Source organism: Egretta garzetta, unplaced genomic scaffold (assembly GCF_000687185.1).
Source record: "Egretta garzetta isolate BGI_Z169 unplaced genomic scaffold, ASM68718v1 scaffold779, whole genome shotgun sequence".
NCBI classification, from domain to species: domain Eukaryota; kingdom Metazoa; phylum Chordata; class Aves; order Pelecaniformes; family Ardeidae; genus Egretta; species Egretta garzetta.
The window spans coordinates 738,597-757,610 of NW_009260792.1; the positions used below are offsets into that span (position 1 = coordinate 738,597).

At 36.7% G+C, this 19,014-nt stretch overlaps 1 protein-coding gene across 3 annotated transcripts in view; it reads left to right on the forward strand.

Annotated features, from left to right (window-relative positions):
• NAA16 (N-alpha-acetyltransferase 16, NatA auxiliary subunit) overlaps positions 1-19,014 on the forward strand; it is a 59,926-nt gene that overhangs the window by 13,307 nt on the left and 27,605 nt on the right. For 2 of the 3 annotated variants that reach the window (XM_009646716.2, XM_035902102.1), the window contains 4 exons: positions 885-1,038; positions 2,599-2,718; positions 4,856-4,951; positions 8,740-8,846. In XM_009646716.2, the coding sequence (XP_009645011.2) occupies positions 885-1,038; positions 2,599-2,718; positions 4,856-4,951; positions 8,740-8,846 (477 nt within the window). The remainder of the gene's footprint in view (positions 1-884; positions 1,039-2,598; positions 2,719-4,855; positions 4,952-8,739; positions 8,847-19,014) is intronic. The other variant, XM_035902103.1, reaches the window with a different exon arrangement.

A 19,014-nucleotide genomic window follows, 5' to 3' on the forward strand; every position in this document is an offset into this window, starting at 1 on the left:
ATTGTCTGCAGAATTCTACATTTGGTCTCTGAAATTTTGTGCAATCTACTTGTAATTGAAGTAGCTTCTGTGTGTATTTGTGAAGAACATTTAGTATAAAATAATTGTAACAACTCCGGCAAGACTTTTCATTGCTTAAATACACTTTAGGAAGTTATCCCTAGAAAGGAATACTTTTGAATGTCATCCTGTTTAAGTGGCTGATTCATCACTAGAAGGTGGATGACCCACTAGTTTTACTGCCTGTAGGCAAAGTCCTAGGTATACAACTGGCAGGAGACCTCAAAATAATTCTGTTGCTTGAAAATGCTTTTTGCATGCTTGTGCACTGCACTTTCTGGGGGATTGAAGTGTAGTACAGAGAACACTCGGTTAGGGAGAAATAGTGTAAGTTCCCTGTCTGAAAAATTCTGGTTGTCAAGCTATGGCCAGTATTTGGGTGGATCATTGGTCTTGGAAATAGTTTGATCCAGGATTTTTTGTATGCTGAAAACGAATATCGCAATATCCCAGCAATCTGCCATGGAACTTAGGTCAGAATTGTTGTGGAGTACGTGAGTCCTTCAGAAGGAAAAGTTCACCAAGATCTTCTCAAATTTTATTGAATTGTATGAGAGGAGGCAATGAGTCTGTTTTTAATTAGCTTATGCTAGTGATAGAGAAGAAAGAAATATAGGAATTCTTGTAAACTGTTCTTTAACAAAGGATATCCTGAGTTAATCTAATTTGACTGTGAATAATGGGAGGTTTAAATTTTGAATTTTTGGATGGGTGTATTAACAGACGTGATACATTCTGTAGCCTGAATCTTGTGTTCTGTAATATTGCATACAGTTGAGGTACAGGTAAATGTTAACTAACCTATTGCTTTTTTTCCCCCCCAGATTCCTCCTAATAAAATAGATTATGAATATAGTGAACTGATTTTATATCAAAATCAAGTGATGAGAGAGGCAGATCTATTTCAGGAGTCTTTAGAACATATAGAGACATATGAAAAGCAAATATGTGATAAATTAATAGTAGAAGAAATCAAAGGTAAGTCATTCTTCTTTCCTCAGCCAATTTTGTTCTAAACTGTTGTTACTGGCTTTCAGATACGGTAAATCAATAAAAGAAAAAGTATGTTAAAACTTTAATTGATTTGAAACAACTACTATAGGGAAACCGATAACACCAGATTTACCATTCTGTGCTTAAGTAACTTGCCCTACCAAAGTGGGTAGTGGATGTAGGTAGTTTAACTGGGGTTGACACAGGAACAGAGGAGATATCAGAGATTATTGTATTGGTGCATACCAGAGTAGCTTTCCATAAATTGGAGCTAGTATTAACCCAGTTTTGATCTCATGAAGAATCTTGTGAAGAATACTTGTTTGTAGTACAAAGACAGATTTATTTTTTTTTGACTGAAGTATCAGGTTCTTGTTTCCTTCTTAAGCTTTCTAATGCACTTACTTGTGGTGCCCTACTTAAAGTGAATACTGAAGTTGACTTTTTTGATTAAAAAATAACCCACAGTTGTTTTGTGGATTTGAAGTGCTAATACTGAGTTCTGAATATGCGCAATTATATAGTGTAGTAGTATGTATTCTTTAGCTGCTCCTTGCTTGCACGACTGGTGGGTTGACCCTGGCCAAGCAAGTAATCACCACACAACTGCTCACTCAGTTCCCCCAGCCTCCCTTGTCAGGACAGGAGAGAGAGTAGGAAGAGCAAAAGCAAGAAAACTTACATGTTGAGATAAAGATAGCTTAAGTGAAGGAAAGAGGAAGGGAAAAAAAAAAAAACCAACCCCAGAGCCCCAAGTGATGCAAAGGCAATCCCTCACCGTTCCCCATAAGCAAGACTGATGCCCAGCTAGTCTCCAGGCAATGGCCAGCTGCCCAAACACTCATTCCCCTTAATTTTTATTACTAAGCATGACACTCTAGCATGAAATATCCCTTTGGCATATTTGGGTCTGCTGTCCAGGCTGTGTCTGCTCCCACCTCATTGTCCACCCTGGCCTGCTTGCTGGGTGGCATCGTGGGCGTAAAAAGAGAAAGCCTCGATGCTCTACAGGTACCACTTAGTAACACACCAATGTTTATGCTACTGCTAACATTTAGTCACAGATCCCAAAACACAGCACTACATGGACTGCTCTGTGAAGAAAACAAATTCCATGCAAGCAAGACCCAGCAGAACTATTTACTTAGTAGCAAACTAGTGTGATTTAACTGGTTAAAAACTAGCTAGTTGGTGTGAAAAATATAGGTGTAGTTAGGTAAACAGCCTGGTAAGAAGTGACATCATAGTATGTTGGAGTCCTGGAAGGAAGAGTTGCTTGTTTCTTTTGATAATCCCAACAGCTATTTTAAATACTCAGATGCAGACATTCAAGTCTGTTTTCACAGGTGCTGAATGCTCCAAACTGTGTTGAGCTATGTGTGGTAGCTTCAAGTAGCACCTGTAAACTTGTAATGTTTGGAAAAATAAAGCCTCTTTAACTATTTACATATGATTAAGCACAATTTTATGTGTCTAGTTTTCTAAACTTCCAAGCCATCAGTGTTCTCTCCTGTAATTCACAGTTCTTTAATGCATTGTTTTTAGGAGAGGTGTTACTGAAATTGGGAAGACTTAAAGAAGCTGGTGAAGTATACAAAGAATTAATTGAGCGGAATGCAGAAAACTGGCATTATTACGAAGGTTTGGAAAAGGCCCTACAACCTAGTAAGTTAAGATGCACAGATACATTGAAAATACTTATGATATTGGGTATACTCCTGTTTGATACGTTACTGTTTCAGATTAAAAAGCTTTACTCAGCAGAAGATTATGTATTTTCTAATCTTGAATATGATATTACTGTGTTTATCCATTTAAAAAATGTTCACTGAAAAACTTGAATGCATGAAAATACCAACAGCAAGTCTTTCTCTTCTTGGAGCTAAAGGTGGCATTTGCTAACATGCTTACACAGAGAACATTCCTTGCGACACATGAACTTGGAAACCAAATTGCAATTGATTTCTGTCTAGTAGTTGATTGTCAGACTACTGTCATACACCACAACGTAAAATTTTCATTCTGAAACTTGTTTAGGTGGTACCGCTTTCTACAGGCGTGTAGAGAAATACTCAAATATCTATTTCGGATGGCCTTTTAAAGATAGGCCATCTGAAAAAAAAAATTTTTTTTTTCTTTTTAAGTTGATTGTTCTTTGGAGGAAAAGGTGATAAAATCTTTGTTATTCCAATGCTAGTTCACATTACTGCTGTTCTGTCTTTCCAGGAAAATAGCTTTTTTTTTTTAAATTAGAATGTTGCAACAATTTACAGTATAATAAGTGTTTTGCAGTGGTAACTTTCCCAAGCGTTTACCTTCACACAGGAAAGGTTTCCTTGTATTTCACTGTTCACTAATTAGTGGAAGTTATATTGGAGTTATTCTGATGACATCATAAATCATAAGCCCACAAGGATATTATAATGCAACTATAATATCTATGAATATTTTTCAACCAGCTTTCTTCTAGGAAGTTTTACAGTTGGTTTTCATAAGGTTTGGGAATATGGCCTGTAACTGGGGAAAAGAAAATGATTGCATTTGTTACATTCATGTGGAGAATGGTGTTGCCCTTCGTGTGGTTTTCCTAGTGTATCCGTAGAGTTGAACATCATGATTGTTGTCTCAGAAACTAAATTACCCAAGAACTTGATTATTCTGTTTGATACATGTTGATTAAAATGTGTAGTTCCTAACAAAGAACCAATCCATTAGTTTATTTGAAAAATTAAAATCCTATGTAGATTAAAACTGTACTAATTTATAAAACTAATAATGCTACTTTATTTTTTAGGTGGTCTTAGGACTATATCCTCCCCCATGGTAAGTTCTGGAGCTCCAACTTGTGACTTGAATTAGGGCTTTTATATGCTTTAGTTCCAATCCAAATATTATTTTAGTATAACTTTTAGAACTTGACTTGACTCTTGGAGCCACTGGGTAACATATTTCCCCCCCCTTCCCCAACATCTGAGCTCAGTGACAAGATAAATTGTTTTTCTTATGAAAGGAAAACAGATATATTGATTAAATATGTTGTGTCATAGTCTTGATCTGTACATTCAGTCTTATTTAAATTGCTTGATGAATTTAATATTTAAGCAAAATTGATCTTTATTATGTGAACATGTCATTTCAAAGCAACAGATTAGTTTTATTTAAGTTCTAACCACATTGGAGCTCCAAAGCATATTATGGGGGAAAGGGGAGGAGTGGGAAGAAAATCTTTAAGCAGCTTTATTTTTGTTAGACATTAAGGTATAAAAGAGTTCTGGTGCTCAGTACTTACACTGGCAGTATTGTGCCCTGTTTTTGCTGCCACCAGAGAACCTATAATAAAGGCATGCTTGTATAGTATGCTATTTGTATACCTATGATTTAGAAATGCAGTATATTTCTCTGAATGCTTTTAAGTATGTCTGAAACAAATGCATAGTGGAAAAAAACAACCAGTTAATTGAAGCTATGAATGTCAAGCTACTGTGTGAATGGGTCTTCACAGCATGTAACTGAAAGAAAGCAAACTCTGGTACTGTACGGCTGAATGTGCAAGGTAATTGTCCTGCTTGCAGTTTATCCTCACAGTGATTAATGCTGGTAGATGTGTATTGTACGTACAGTGTTTTCAATACACAGCTTTACACAGTTTATGACAAACAATTTGACCTATTTTTTCCAGTTAAAGTTGTTCCAAATCTAAACTGTGTAAGACTTCTAGCTAAATTAACTCTCGACATTTAAAAACATTTAGAAGAATAGATTTTTATCTGTTACTTACATCTATTATATTTACTGATAATAGGCACTTTAGAAGAGAGGCTTCAGATTTATGAAGAAGTTAGTAAAAGGCATCCCAGAGCAGTTTCACCTAGAAGATTACCTTTAAACTTTGTTTCAGGTAACAAGTTGCATATCTGTTCTGTAATAGCTTATTTATTTGGTTTTTTCTTAAGTTTTTATCCAGCTGTTGAATGTGCATTTATTACCTATCTGTGCATTTAATACTTATTTGTACCCGTACACAAGTCAGATGTACGCATTTATTTTGGAATAGACAAAATGATTTGTTATGTTTTAGGAATTGATGGAAAAAGTTCATGTGCTCTAATATGGTGATATGAACTATGTAATGTTCGTATTGATAAAAATACAGTAAAGGATGGTATATAGATTGTAGGAATTCTTGTACATCATTTTTCTGCATCATGCAAGTTACGAATCATAAGTTAAAATGTAGGGGGGATAGTATGCTTGAATTGGGGTGTGTGTATATACCCCATCTCTTTATTATACGTATATATGCTAACTTACATTATAATTTAGGAAATATAAATTTATAATTATGAATATTATAAATCACAAATATATACTATAAATATTATAAATTATAATTTGTAGATTTGTTACTTTAATCAGGTGTAAATGATGCATATAACAATCACAATAGCATAAGACTGATGAATTTCCTAACAGTTTTCCTACGGAGCAGAAAACAACAAATCTTTTATGACTCTGAATATCTTATTGGGTGTACAACACTGTTGCAGAACCATGAGAATTTCAATCTGCAACATAAACTAAATTTGTGATGATAATTTAATAATAGCAACAAAAAGCAGGTCTTGTGCTAGGTAGCACAAATTATTTTATTTTTAATTTTATAGTTAAATTCTTTCGGTGACTGTGTCCTTTCAGAAGTTGTTTTGAAATACTTTGCACAAATATCCTCAGTCCTGGAAGGAATATGCATATACTTTTTAAAACAGAAACTGTGATCTCCCAAAATAGAAGGAAGGACGCTAAGTTAAATGGTGAATCCTATAAAAACACACACTTGGTACATAGCTGTATAGCTGCTGTAACTCCAGTAGAAAACTTCTGGAAAGAAATAGAAAGTGCGTAAGTTAGATACCAAGTGTCACGAAATTTTTAAGTTCAGCTGCAAATTCCCAGCATGTCTGCTTATGCTTTTAATTTTATAAGGTTAGTTTTTAGTTTAGCTCCTTTACTGAGCACCACATTTTTTGTACCTTTAAATGCTACAGAGCATAGCTAGTCCAGTTTTCTGTTGTTGCTAAGGAATCTGAACGTGCATGCACCTTTCCTGTGTAAAAAGCACAAGATTTTAACGGCTTCATAAAAGACTTAGCTCTGAAGTTAACACTTGTGCCTTACTTAATCCCAGATATTTCAGTTGCTTTCAAGTTACAAGGGCAAATTTTAAGGCAGTTCAGCTAGATTTGAAAAGCTAGGTGACAAGTAATAGTTTTTGCTCTTGTAATAAAATTGTTGTGTTAATGTATAACAAACAAGAAAATAACCTGCAAAATGCTTTTCCATTCTCTTTATGAATAGCGTGTTTTGCTGTTGACATCATTTCACTGTATGTTTTGCACTAGGTTACCTCATCATATCTGACAGTGTAGTTTCACAGCTAATGTTCATTTAAATAGAAATGTGTTTGGTAATAAGGATTAGTTGTTCCTGCTGTAGCAATAGTCTAAATAAAAGCAAATTTGATGATTAGATCAGTTGAGAAAAATCTGTCCTGTAGGCTTTTTGCATTGTTTCATAACAATAGGGGTTTTCCTAAATTAACCTTGTGTTTCTGTTAATCTGTTACGCTTGTATCAGTTATATATGTGTAAGACTGTTTTCAATCCCCTAGAAATTAATCTAAGTGATTTCTGTTTGTAAGTACAGCAGATGAGAATCCCTGTAGCCAGAAGTTAATAGTGAGAATGTGAAGGTAGAAACAAACTTGTTCGCAGAAAAATATTTGCAAATTTCAAGAGGATGGAATTTTTCCTTAAATAAGGCTGCTGTTACAGTGTAGTCACTGACTAGTTGCTTGCAACCAACACTGTTTGATTCAGAATTGGCTTAAAATACTACAAAGTGTATGGCTTGTGTTAAAAGGGCAGTCATTCCCAGACCTTGCCATGCATTGCATCATAACAACCCTGTATTTGATACAGATCAGCTCCTTGATCCAGCTGGAAACCACACTTATATGGAGGAAGGCTGTTACAATTAGCTTTCAGTCTGATCAAGGGTGGGGGGTTGGAGTCTGGCCATTCAGTTTTAGATTTGTTTATGCTGCTTTGGATTCACTGTTCCTGCGGTCAGGTCTTTTCAGACGAAGTTTTGAGCTTGGCTTAATGTCATAGGTGGGTGCCTAGGTGTGTGTTTTGCATTTTTCAGATTTTGTTTTGAAGTTGTTCTGTTTTTTATAAATAAATGTGCTTAACGAAAGCTTCAATCTTGCTTTCCTTAATTCTGAATTACGATTCTTCCATCAAGAATATAAATTAGACTAATTCAACAGAAGAAATTGAGAAACTGAGGTGGATTTTTTGTCATATAGGGGAGTTTCTTGCTGTGTGAGAAAACAATTTTTAATTAATCCACCTGCAATAAAACATGTGCTTGTAGTCCAGTCATGAATCCACATCGACAGGTAGTATGAGTTTCTACATAGAACAGTTTGGCTTAGTACAGCGAGGTGAGGACATGAGTTACTTTTATTAGTCCCAGTAACAGCGCTGATAACAGTAAGTGTAGGACAATTCAGAATTGGTGGAAGTACGTAAGTGTTATATGCAAAGCAGTAGTATCTTAATTTTCTGAATATCTAGAAAACAATCTGTTAATCAAACTTGTAATGTGTTCTTAATGAATTGAAGTTTATTTCAACAGTTTTATTATATGTATGTTAGCGTTAAATAAGTAGTACACTTCACATAAAGACTTAGAAGTCCACAACAGAGTAGGCAGTGAAGTGCAGCAGCTTCATCCCTATGCAAAGCAAACAAAACCCATAAAAGATTAACAAAATACAAAACAAACCCAACCAAATTGAAACAACTGAAAACAACCACTTTTCATCATAGGGATAAAAACATGAAAGCCAGCAACTTTCCTGGCTGGCTGTTGTCTTTGAAGTCCTGCTTGCTTTTTTTTCTCTTTTGGAAATAGCATTTCTCAGAAAGGTGGCACACTAAGTTTTACCTGAAGACATAATTAAATCACATTTTTAGCTTTCTGCCAGTATATTTTGATAAAGATTATTCTGATATGGTGCTTATCCTTCTGAAACCCAGTCTTCTATTCTGTTTCTGATTCCAGAAACAATCATATTATCATCGGAAGTCATGTCCTACTCATAAAAAATAGGACTAGAAGAGAGGTAGAGGGTTCATTTCATCCATCCTTCTTCCTCAAAGCAGGATAATTTATATCTGCACTATTCCTAACACATATTTGTCTAACTTAATCATAAAAACTTCCGATGGTGGAGCTTTTACAAGATCTCCAAGGTAATCCATTCCAGTGCTTAGTTATTCTTACCATTATAATTTTTTCCAATGTTTGTTTAAATAGCTCTTGCTACATGCTCTGTAGCCAGCACTTAATACCTTCTCTTTTTAATAGATTTTACAGGTTTGGGGACTGTTACCATGTCTTCGTCAGCAGTCTCCTAAATGCTAGCAACTTAAGCATTTTACTCTGATCTCTTTTATCCAGAGCATGTTTGCGTCTCATTCTTAAATAACAGGAAAGATGAAAACCCTTAATTGCAGTTTTACAGTTGCTCTATTATCCAGAATTGCGCAGCGATTAGTGCTTATATTTATATAACGCTTGCAATCACTGACATATAACCAAATACACTTTTGTTTTTAGGTGAAAAATTTAGACAACTAATGGATAAGTTCCTGAGGGTTAACTTCAGTAAAGGCTGCCCACCCTTGTTTACCACTTTGAAATCTTTATATTACAATCCAGAAAAGGTAAAATTTAGTATTTATTTGGTTTTAATGAAGTCTTCTATATTGAATTTCTAATAGACTATCTAACTGGTTTCTATACAGATTTTCCTGTAACTTACCAATAACTGCTGCTGAACACTTTTGTCCTTAACGTACTGTTTTGTCACATGTGAATGATGACTTGATGATGCTTAATCTGTATGAAACGTCACTTCAGTAGGCAGTTGATGTCAAAATAAGTCAGATTGGTGCAGGATGCACTGAAGTTCTTAAAAAAAAAAATAATTAAAAAATCAAAGATAACTTTATTTTTGCTTATTTTGAGTGCAAGTGTGTCAGGATTCTTTCAACTTATGGTTTATGATGTCACCAGAAATCATGATTTTAAAAATCACAGATAGCTGTTGTTTTATGTACATTTCTGAATTGCATCAATACATGAATACGTTGGTTTTTACCACAAAGGCTTGTTTCCCATTTCAATCTTCAGCTAAACTTCAGTGTTTAGTTTTTGCACATCTGAACTCTCACATTTTTGGCAAAGTTGTGTCACATTAGAACTATTGTTTCAAATGTAGTTCTTTGTTCCAACCTTGTGGGTAAGGTATAGTTAAAAAATTTTCAAACTAAAGCATGTTATTAAAATGTGTACAAAATAAAATAAAGGTTGGTCTGTTCAGACATTGCTATCTTTGCTACAAGTAATAAAAATCTGTATATTCTAATCCATTCATGACTAGGTAAGAAGAGGTTTTTGTAACTGGAAAAACCCTAAATACATGATGCAGTTCTTCAACCGGCAGTGGGTATTCCTTTCATTGGATTAAAATTCTTCTTCTTTCTAAGATCTTCTTTGCTAGTTGTCCTAACATGAAGTTTTCAATATCCTTCTGTTTGGAGAATGTAATCTGTACTAAGTCTCCATGGTTGACATTTCAGTAAACTCTGGCATCATGTATAGTACAAGCTTTTCTGCAGTGCCTGTTGCTGGTGTATACTTTTTAATGTGAACTTGGGATTGAAATTTTTTAAAGTTATGTTACACTGACTATCTAGGCAGAAGTACAGTCAGTGCTGTGAAAGCTTTACCTGTGCTATTTGAAGTATGAAAATATAGATGTTAAAAGATACATATAAACTCATTTGGTGTATGAAAAGATTTTTAGCACTTAACTGTTCTTGACACAATGGGTAAAAGAAATGAGGACTACCATGTTTCAGGAGAGACTTATTCATAAAGGTGTCTTGCTGTTAGTTGTCTTCATTGTATCAAATCAGTGCTGCTCAAAACTGCCAGTTTAATCCTAGAAACTAATTAAAATTAAGAGCCTCACAATTTCCAAATATGTGGAATTTTGTGTGCTATTAACTTCTGCAAAAGCATTTTCCTCTTTCTTGTCTTTCTCTTTTACCAAGACAAGGTCTCTCTCACATTTCACTTGGTTGGGTTTTCATCTAACTAGTGTAACAGAAGGATTTTTGAAACTAAGAGAAACTTAAATGTTAGTCTCTGACAGTTAATTTTAGAATTGCTAAAATTCAAGGGTTAGGGCTAAAGAATTGTAGCGCACATCAGTTTGCCACACGTTTCAGGAAAATGTTGTATTTTGGTATCTAACTTGTCTAAGTTGGTGCTTAATACTAGGATTTCACAGAAATTACTGTTATATTTTGACTGAAAATAGAAACTATTGTAGTATGGTTCATGTTATGCTTACTTGATAATACCTAGTAAATAACTGAATTCTTTGCAAGTTGGGAATGAACAGATCCCCACTTACCTTTATGGAAATAGGTGTAATTTGCTGTGGTCCCTGCAACTGCATTTTTGAAGTAGCATAGATAATGAGGATTTTATGAAAGAGTTGGTGTTTAAGCCTAGAAAGTTCCTTCTTTGTAGAAGTCCAGTGGGTCCAGGGTCTTTCATAAACCATGGTTTTGGGAAAAAGATGAAATAGGCAGTATTTATATTAATAGAAGGTTTAAAAAAGATTTTAAAAAAAAAAAGCGCTGCAATATTTTATATGTAAGAAAGGAAAATGTAAATTGCTTAATTCAATACCTGCAAGAATACAGAGGAATAGTGGGGGGGGAAAATATATATCTTTACTTGCTCAGCAAAGATAAGCACTATATTTCTCAGTAAGTATCTCTTAACATCTTGGTGTTAAGTGTTGGTCTTACTTTACGCCTGAGTGGAGAGAGCAAAAGGTAATGTAAAGCATAGCTGATTCTAGAGGAAAAATATTGATGTCTCCCCTCTGTTTGGAGAGGGCAAGGAAAGAAAAGGTGGTTGTATAGAAGGCAGACACTTGTCAAATGTGTTTGGGGAAAATATTGTTTGTTATCTAATTGCTATAAGTTGGCACTTCATACTAAATGTTGTAAACAAAAATTGCCGGCATATTTTGATTTAAACCCAGATTCTAGTCTACTAACATCAGTTAACAGTTTTAGATGAAATCTAGCTTCAGGTACACAGAGCTGCAGAGCTTTAGGACTTGCCTAGGTCAAAGTGAAGACTATTTCAGGGCAGTTTTAGAAACTCTTCAGTACTTAGACTGCTTAGAAGGACTCCAAATACCAAGGTTATAGGTTGGAAGTTATGCTTTATATTCCAATACAGATGTTATTGTGACAAAGATCTAAGCCAGATTTGCTATACTTGTGGAAGTAACATCAGAAAATAAGGTGAGATTTTTTGGGGTCTATTTAAGGAGTTAGTTCAGCAGTGTTTCATGATGATTAACTTATGGTCAACTAGCAGTGTTTTAGTATGTTAGCATGGACTTGATCAAAGATCCTTTAAACAGTTAAGGCATTTAAAGGGTAAATTGCTCAACAAATGGGTAATCAAATTAATCAAGAATACACTGGAGTAATTTTTAATTTGGAAGTTGGCCAAACATTACATTTACCTTTTCTTTCAGCTACACTCACTTTTGTTTTGAGAATTGTTTGATGAAATCCTTCTCAGTAATCAAATTAATCAAGAATACACTGGAGTAACTTTTAATTTGGAAGTTGGCCAAACATTACATGTACCTTTTCTTTCAGCTACACTCTTTGTTTTGAGAATTGTTTGATGAAATCCTTCTCTGGTAATATTTTTACATATTTGTTACTGAGTCATTTTAGGGAGACTAGACATGTGTTTGATGTTTGACTGAATTTCTTTTATTATTTGAAATCTTATCCAAGACCTCATTGGAAATCAGTAAACTGTGTCTAAAGGATCCTGAAGACAGAGAAGGTATTCTTGTTGTTTTAACATTTCTAGGAATAGGAAAAAACCCCATAGAATTATCTTTGCATAACTTATCATAAAGGGTATATTGTGCTTCTGTACATTCATGCTTTCAGGTAACTTTCAGTGTATTTAACTAAACCAAAAAAGCATAGTTCTTGTATGCTAAGTGTAACTTCTGAAAAATAAAAAAATTTGGCATGATAGTCATTCAATAAAAAGATGGCTGAAGTAGTTATGTTTAGCTCTGTTTTCTTGGTTCTGTTTTTTGGGGGGGGTAGGTGAATTATTTTAGGCAGGTGTGTGTTTAGATCTCAGACTTTCAGTTTATTTGTTCATCCCTCAAATTCTCTGGAATATGTTTTTAACAGTCAAGGAATGATGTTAATTTCCAGGTTTATGCATGTGAATTTAGGTCAGTGGACACAGAACTGTTCAGCTCACCACCATACGTGGTTTCCTATGTAGGGTCAGTTGAACAGCGATCAAGGCTGTCTTGACTGTGCTAGGTAGATCTGGTTTGATTGTAGAGGGAGCACAGGCACCTATATTATGGTTATCTAGGTATAGATGTCTGAACCTGAAGGTGCCTGCTGTGAGTCCCATCTTTTTCACTGGGGTGTGTTGGGAACTGTTAATGCCTGTTCCCAAAGTATCTATTAATGAGTACTTCATATCTATGAAACAAACGTTAAGCAAGTTTTACCAGTTGCTTCTAGAAAGAATTAATCAATGTCCTGTCAAAAAAAGAAAACTGAAATAACTGAAGTGCTGACTGGGTGGAGGGGATGTCACTTCAGCTACAAATTTGCAATTTTTTTACATACTTGTGTGAATATTAAGTGGAGAAAGGTGTGGAGTACAGCTGGTTCTTCATCACTGCACTAAATCATATGCTTTCCTTTGGTGAAGGAGGAAAGATGTTTTTAATCTTCCTTCACACTTAAAGTAGAACTATTGCTTAATCACTTGAGGGAAGTCACAGAAGGGTACCATAAGTGGGAAAGACATCATAATACAATGTAAAGCTACTTGTTTCATGAAAAAAAAAAAAAGGTTATTGCTGGAAGAGACTGTCTTCAAGTAACCAGAGGCACGAGGATCTGAAATCTGTTCAGTAAAGAAAGATTATGTGTAGCTCTGTTGCTTTTTGGCATTCTCAAAGTCTTCTTTTGAGGTGAAATATTGCCTAATAAATAAGTCTCTAACAAGTCAAAGTATACTTTGTTATGCAATCGGTCTTCCCTAAAATTCTGAAGTAGACAAAAAAATCATATACGCGTTGGCCTTGCGTTCAGTTCGCGATGTGCAGAGGTTTATATTTGACTGCATAACTGGATTGAAAAGGGAACTGTTCCAAGATTTGCTAATGGCTCAAAACTTAGATGCATAAGAAGGTAACGGTGACATCTGGGATAAGCAGGTCAGCTGCACGTTTCATCAGTCTCAGCAATTTTGTTTGTTACCTTCTAGGACTGAGGAGTTAACCCACTGAGATTTGAGATAATTATGTTTCAGAGGCACTTAATCCAGACTTTAAAATAACTCTGGAAGCTGATGGGGAGGGGGAGAAAGTGTTAAGCTTGCTTTGCTGTAAATTACTGTATGTGCTTCTCCAGCAAGATCCAATTGCAGATTCTGTGGTCCTTCACTGCTTGCAAAGCAGTGATCTGACTAATGTCTAGTTTCAGAGGGAGTTATCCGATAAATTGTTTAATCCTTCAAAATTCTTTGAATTAGGCTGTGATTCTTAAGGTTTTGTGCTGTTACGCTAGTCAGATAAGTAGCATGTGAACTGTTTTTTGACTGTTTCTTCCTAGACTTGACCAGATAGAAGTAGCAGAGACTGAAGGGTGAGAAGCTTGAAGTGGAGCTAACAGTTGTATTTTTCCCAGAAAACATACTGCCATTTAAACTTGATTAAATGTATTGTGCTGTAGATAGAGCTTTTGATTATTCAAATACTGTATAATTAAAAAAAACATGTGAGCTGTTCAGTATCCCAAGTGCACTTCTCTACCATGCTGTAGCATAAAATTACTCTAATATTGAAATAAGAAAAGAAAATGAGGGGGGCATTGAATTGCAGGAGGAAATGTTGGACAAAGGCCAGCTGAAAAGGAGATGTTTGTTTTATCATTTTCTGTAATACTGGCAACTGATTTTTCTGCGGGTAATGTGGGATGAGTAAGGACATGTTATGTAAGGAGTTCAAGTTCTTTCTCAAGTGATAATTATTATTATGCTCCCTGTTTGCAGATACCAATGGCACGCACTAATCACTTCCTAACTTGCTACATTGGTACACAGCCAGATTCTGTCTTTCCAGACAAAGAAAAGATCGGTTAGAGGGTGATAGAGGCTGTCACACCAAGTCTACTGTATTTTCCAGTGTCTCGTTCAGAACAAGTTTGTACTACTATATAGACTATGTTCAGTGTTACATCACTGCTGATACTCAGTCATAGATTGCTTGTTACCTACAACATACTGGAGAAATCATTCCATGAAACACTGTTGTGCTGATTTGTTCTTTAAAAAAAAAATTTAGTAAGAATAATGTTTGTCACTGTGTATTTGTTTTGCATGACTCCTGAAGTAGCTGCTGTATGTTGTGAAGAAATTGGCTGTCATCTTTCTATTCGCTATATGGTAGCCTCTAGGGAATGCTGTAAATATAGTCTGAGGCTTTTTAAATGTGAAAACTCTTGGTCATGATGAAGTAGTGTAAAGTGAGTTTGGTTACATAAAAGACAAAGTTCACAAATATAAGAAGTGCTGTACCAGGTTCTACTTACTTGTTAGGGGTGGGGAAAGGAAAGGAAATGGCTAGTCTGAACAAGAGCTGAGACCTTCCTATGCAGATTGCTAGTGTCAAGGAACAGACCTGCATTTTGAGCTCAATATTTATTTTTCACAACTGATCTTCTGTCTTGTAAGGACATTGAGTTGTTGGAGCATGTCCAGAGAAGGGCAACAAAGCTGGTTAGGGGTCTGGAGCACAAGTCTGATGAGGAACAGCTGAGGGAACTGGGGTTGTTTAGTCTGGAGAAGAGGAGGCTGAGGGGAGACCTTATCACCCTCCACAACTGCCTGAAAGGAGGCTGTAGCAAGGTGGGTGTTGGTCTCTTCTCCCAGTTAAGAAGTGATAGGATGAGGGGAAATGGCCTCACGTTGCACCGGGGGAGGTTTAGATTAGATATTAGGAAAAATTTCTTCACGGAAAGGGTTGTCAGGCACTGGAAGGAACTGCCCAGGGAAGTGATTGAGTCCCCATCCCTGGAGGTATTTTAAAGATGGGTGGATGAGGTGCTTAGGGACATGGTTTAGTAGCGGACAGGTACAGTTGGACTCGATGATCTTAAAGGTCTTTTCCAGCCAAATGAAGTGATTCTATGACAGTGTGTTTGACTCGGTGTGTCAATTGGGTAACTTCTGGGTTGCTAAAACAGCTAGCAGACTCTCAAATGTCACTTGGGAAGCTCTTCTCATAGCAAACTAGTGCAGGGAAACAGCATTTACATGTAGCAAAAGTCACAAGCAAAATGCAGAAGAAAAAAATGTCCTCAGAAAATTAAGTTCACACACTTTCCTGCATAAGCTGTTACTGTAGCTGTGCATGTTGGATTGAGTTGATAATTTCATTAGTGTGTATTATGAAGCATGATTTTACCAAAGTGTGGATAAGAGACAAGAATATTCTTGATGGTTTTGTGGTGGGTTTTAGGTAGTTGCTCTCTGTCATTCAGAAGCAATTTGCTGGTTTATGTCAAAAATACAAAATTCAGTTTTCAGAAGAACATGCTTTAATTAATCTGTACTACTCAAATTTGAATTAGTCATCTGCATTAATGTATAGCTGCTAAATTGAAGGAAGAAACTATACTCATTTTCCCCATTTTAGACTTGAAGTGTTTCTGTAATTTGTTAAATGTTGTTTCATGTATTAAAACAAATGCCAACCACTTATGTTTCTCCAAAAATATCTTGATTTTAAAATAGCTTTTAGAATATGGAACTATTACAGAGATTCCAATTCAGACATGTGCCTTGGCTGTGAGTTCAGTCATCTTCTCAAATACCAGCCTGTGCTCATTTGCGCAGTTCCTCTCGAAACATTCTTAGTTTTGGCTGTTAAGACACCAAGAGGGAACCTCGTGAACATCCTACTGCTCTGCAAAACTCCAAGTTCATTCCATGTTTGTTTGTTTCTTGGGACTTTTTTTTCCCCCATGTTAAATTTATGTGGATAATTTCTATCACAGAATGGAAGAATTCTGGAGGAATAGTTACCTAGAAAGGGAAGGCACTGTGCTAAACACTGTCATTATGGTGTTTACACTAAATCCACAGTTTAAACTCTACCCTTTGTGAATTGACTATGCCTTTAATTGGCAGATCCAGCAGATGACTAGTCTTCCTGAGAGGAAGACATGTCCCAAGCAGGTACTTAGTAGGTTTGTTTTCCTTCTCAACCTGCATCTTCCCACATCCACTAGCACCAACACAAACATTGGATATGGTGATACTTTTATTCTGATCTTCTAGGTATCATGCACGCCTCTGACAAGGCACTTAGATCAGAAGGAGACTCTACGGCACCTGCATATATTCTGTAATTGACTGTGTGCAACAAAATGACAGTGGACTGATCAACAGATGCCTAGTTGGTGCTCCTGCTGCTGTCTTGAGGATACTTGGGTCTATTCTCTTACATGTCCAAGAGTGGGTTCCTGTTACATGTCAAGGAAAAGCAGAAGATACCAATTGTCAGTGACTTCATTGACAACTTTCACTATTGTGCTAAAAAAAACCTCACCACCCAAACCTCTTCATGAGACAGAATCTAGAGAAACTCAAAGCATCTTTCATGATAATGCTTTTTGTCATCTTCCCTAACAAGGTTCTCATTTCAAGGTCAATACTTGTGGTAAATCTTCTCAAACCCTTCTGATAGTTGCTGATAAAAGTAGCAAGTCTGGTATATCAAGGCAATAGAGAAAATACACAACTTCTGTGATTTTTGAGGGCCTATGGGTGATACTTTTATTGCTTTCTTAAATACATGCATCTTAATAGAGGAGGATCAGGTTATAGAACTTCTAAACAGATTGGATGTGCACATGCCTATTGGACCTGATGGGATGCATCCACAACTGCTGAGGCAGCTGGACAATGTCACTGCACTGCCACTCTATCTTTGAAAGCTCATTGTGATGGATGGTGTTTCCTGAGGACTGGAGGACAGCAAATGTCAGTCCTGTTTTCAAGAAGTACAAAAAAGAGGATCTGAGGAGCTGTGGGCCAGTCAGCTTTGTCTCAATCCTTGTGAACCTGATGGAGCAAATAATCCTGGAAACCATTACAAAACACATGAAGGACAAAGCGTGGCTGGGAGTACGTAAGATGGATTTATGAAGGGGAAGTCATGCCTGACTAACTTGATAGCCTTCTATGACAAAATGTCTTCCTCAGTGGGCAGGGGGAGAGCAATTGATACTGTTTATCTTGACTTTAAGGCTTTTGATACTGTCTCCCATAACACAGACAAGCTGTTGAAGTATAGCTTAGTAGACAGTAAGTTAGACTCAAAACTAGCTGAACTGCCAGGCTCAGGGTTGTGATCAGCAGTGTGAAGTCCTACTAGTGTGCCCAGGCTTTTAACTCTGGGGCTGTGCGTATGTAACGTCTTCGTTAATGACCTGGTTGATGGGGCAGAGTGTACCCCTCAACAACCTTGCAGATGATACAAAAGTGTGAGGAGTGGCTGATGCATGAGAAGATTGGGCTGGAAAAATGGGCTGAAAGGAAGCTTTAACAAAGGGAAACACCAGGTTCTGCATGTTAGGAGGAATAACTCCATGCCCTAATATAGGCTGGGGACTGACCAGCTGGAAAGCGGCTTTGCAGACAGCAAACTGAACATGAGCCAGCAATATAACCTGCAGCAAAGAAGGTCAACAGTACTTTGGCTGCATTGGTAAGTGTACCACAGCAAGGTGGTCCTCAGCCCTGGTGAGACATCTGGAGTGCTGGGTCTAGTTCTCAGCTCCCCTGTATGAGAGCCACATGGACATACTGAGGAGAGTCCAGAGAAAGGCCATGATGTTGACAAAAGGACTGGAGTCTCTGGCATATGAGGAGAGGCTGAAAGCTAGGATTGTTCAGCCTGGAGAAGAGAAGGCTCAGGTGAGTTCTTACATGTATGAATACCTAAAGTCAAGAGTGGGGGGGAAAAAAAAGCCAGATGCTTCTCATTGGTGCCCAGTGAACAGACAAGGTGTTATGTGCACAGTTTAAAATACAAGGGAATATTTGAGTAAAAGAAAAGACACTCTTGTGACTTTTGTCATAGGGGTTGTCAAACATGGGAACAGGTTGTTCAGAGAGGTAGTGGAGTTGTCATCCTTGGAGATGGGGACTGCATGTGGCCAGGAGTAACCTGCTTCAGCTGACCCTGTTCTGTAAAGGGGATTTGGACTAGGCAGTCTGTAGAGCTCTCTTCCAGCCTTCTGTGATAGTAGCCTACTGGGTTTCACCTTCAAGTCGAGGACCAGCTTGTAGCCATTGACTTGCTAGCCAATGAGCTGGTCTGCAGCTGGTACTTAAGTACTGGGACAAGTCCATTTTATGGAAGTCTGGCAACACTTAGATCCTATAGCAAACAGGGCAGGAAGGCACAATAGAGACAGACGTACCTGTATACATGAGCACCTATATACAGAAGCATTGAGATCCGTAATCTGGATACTGTGATTTGGAATCTTTAGTTGTGATTTTTGTATCTGTTTAACACTATAGCCCTCCTAATCCCTAGAATTTCTTGTTTCTACCTTCTCAGACTATTCACAGAGGGAAAACCAGGCACTTGTCACAGAACATGCCTTTTAGAAATGGGATAACTTAACAGGTGAATAACTGCAGACTTGCCTTAGTTTAAAT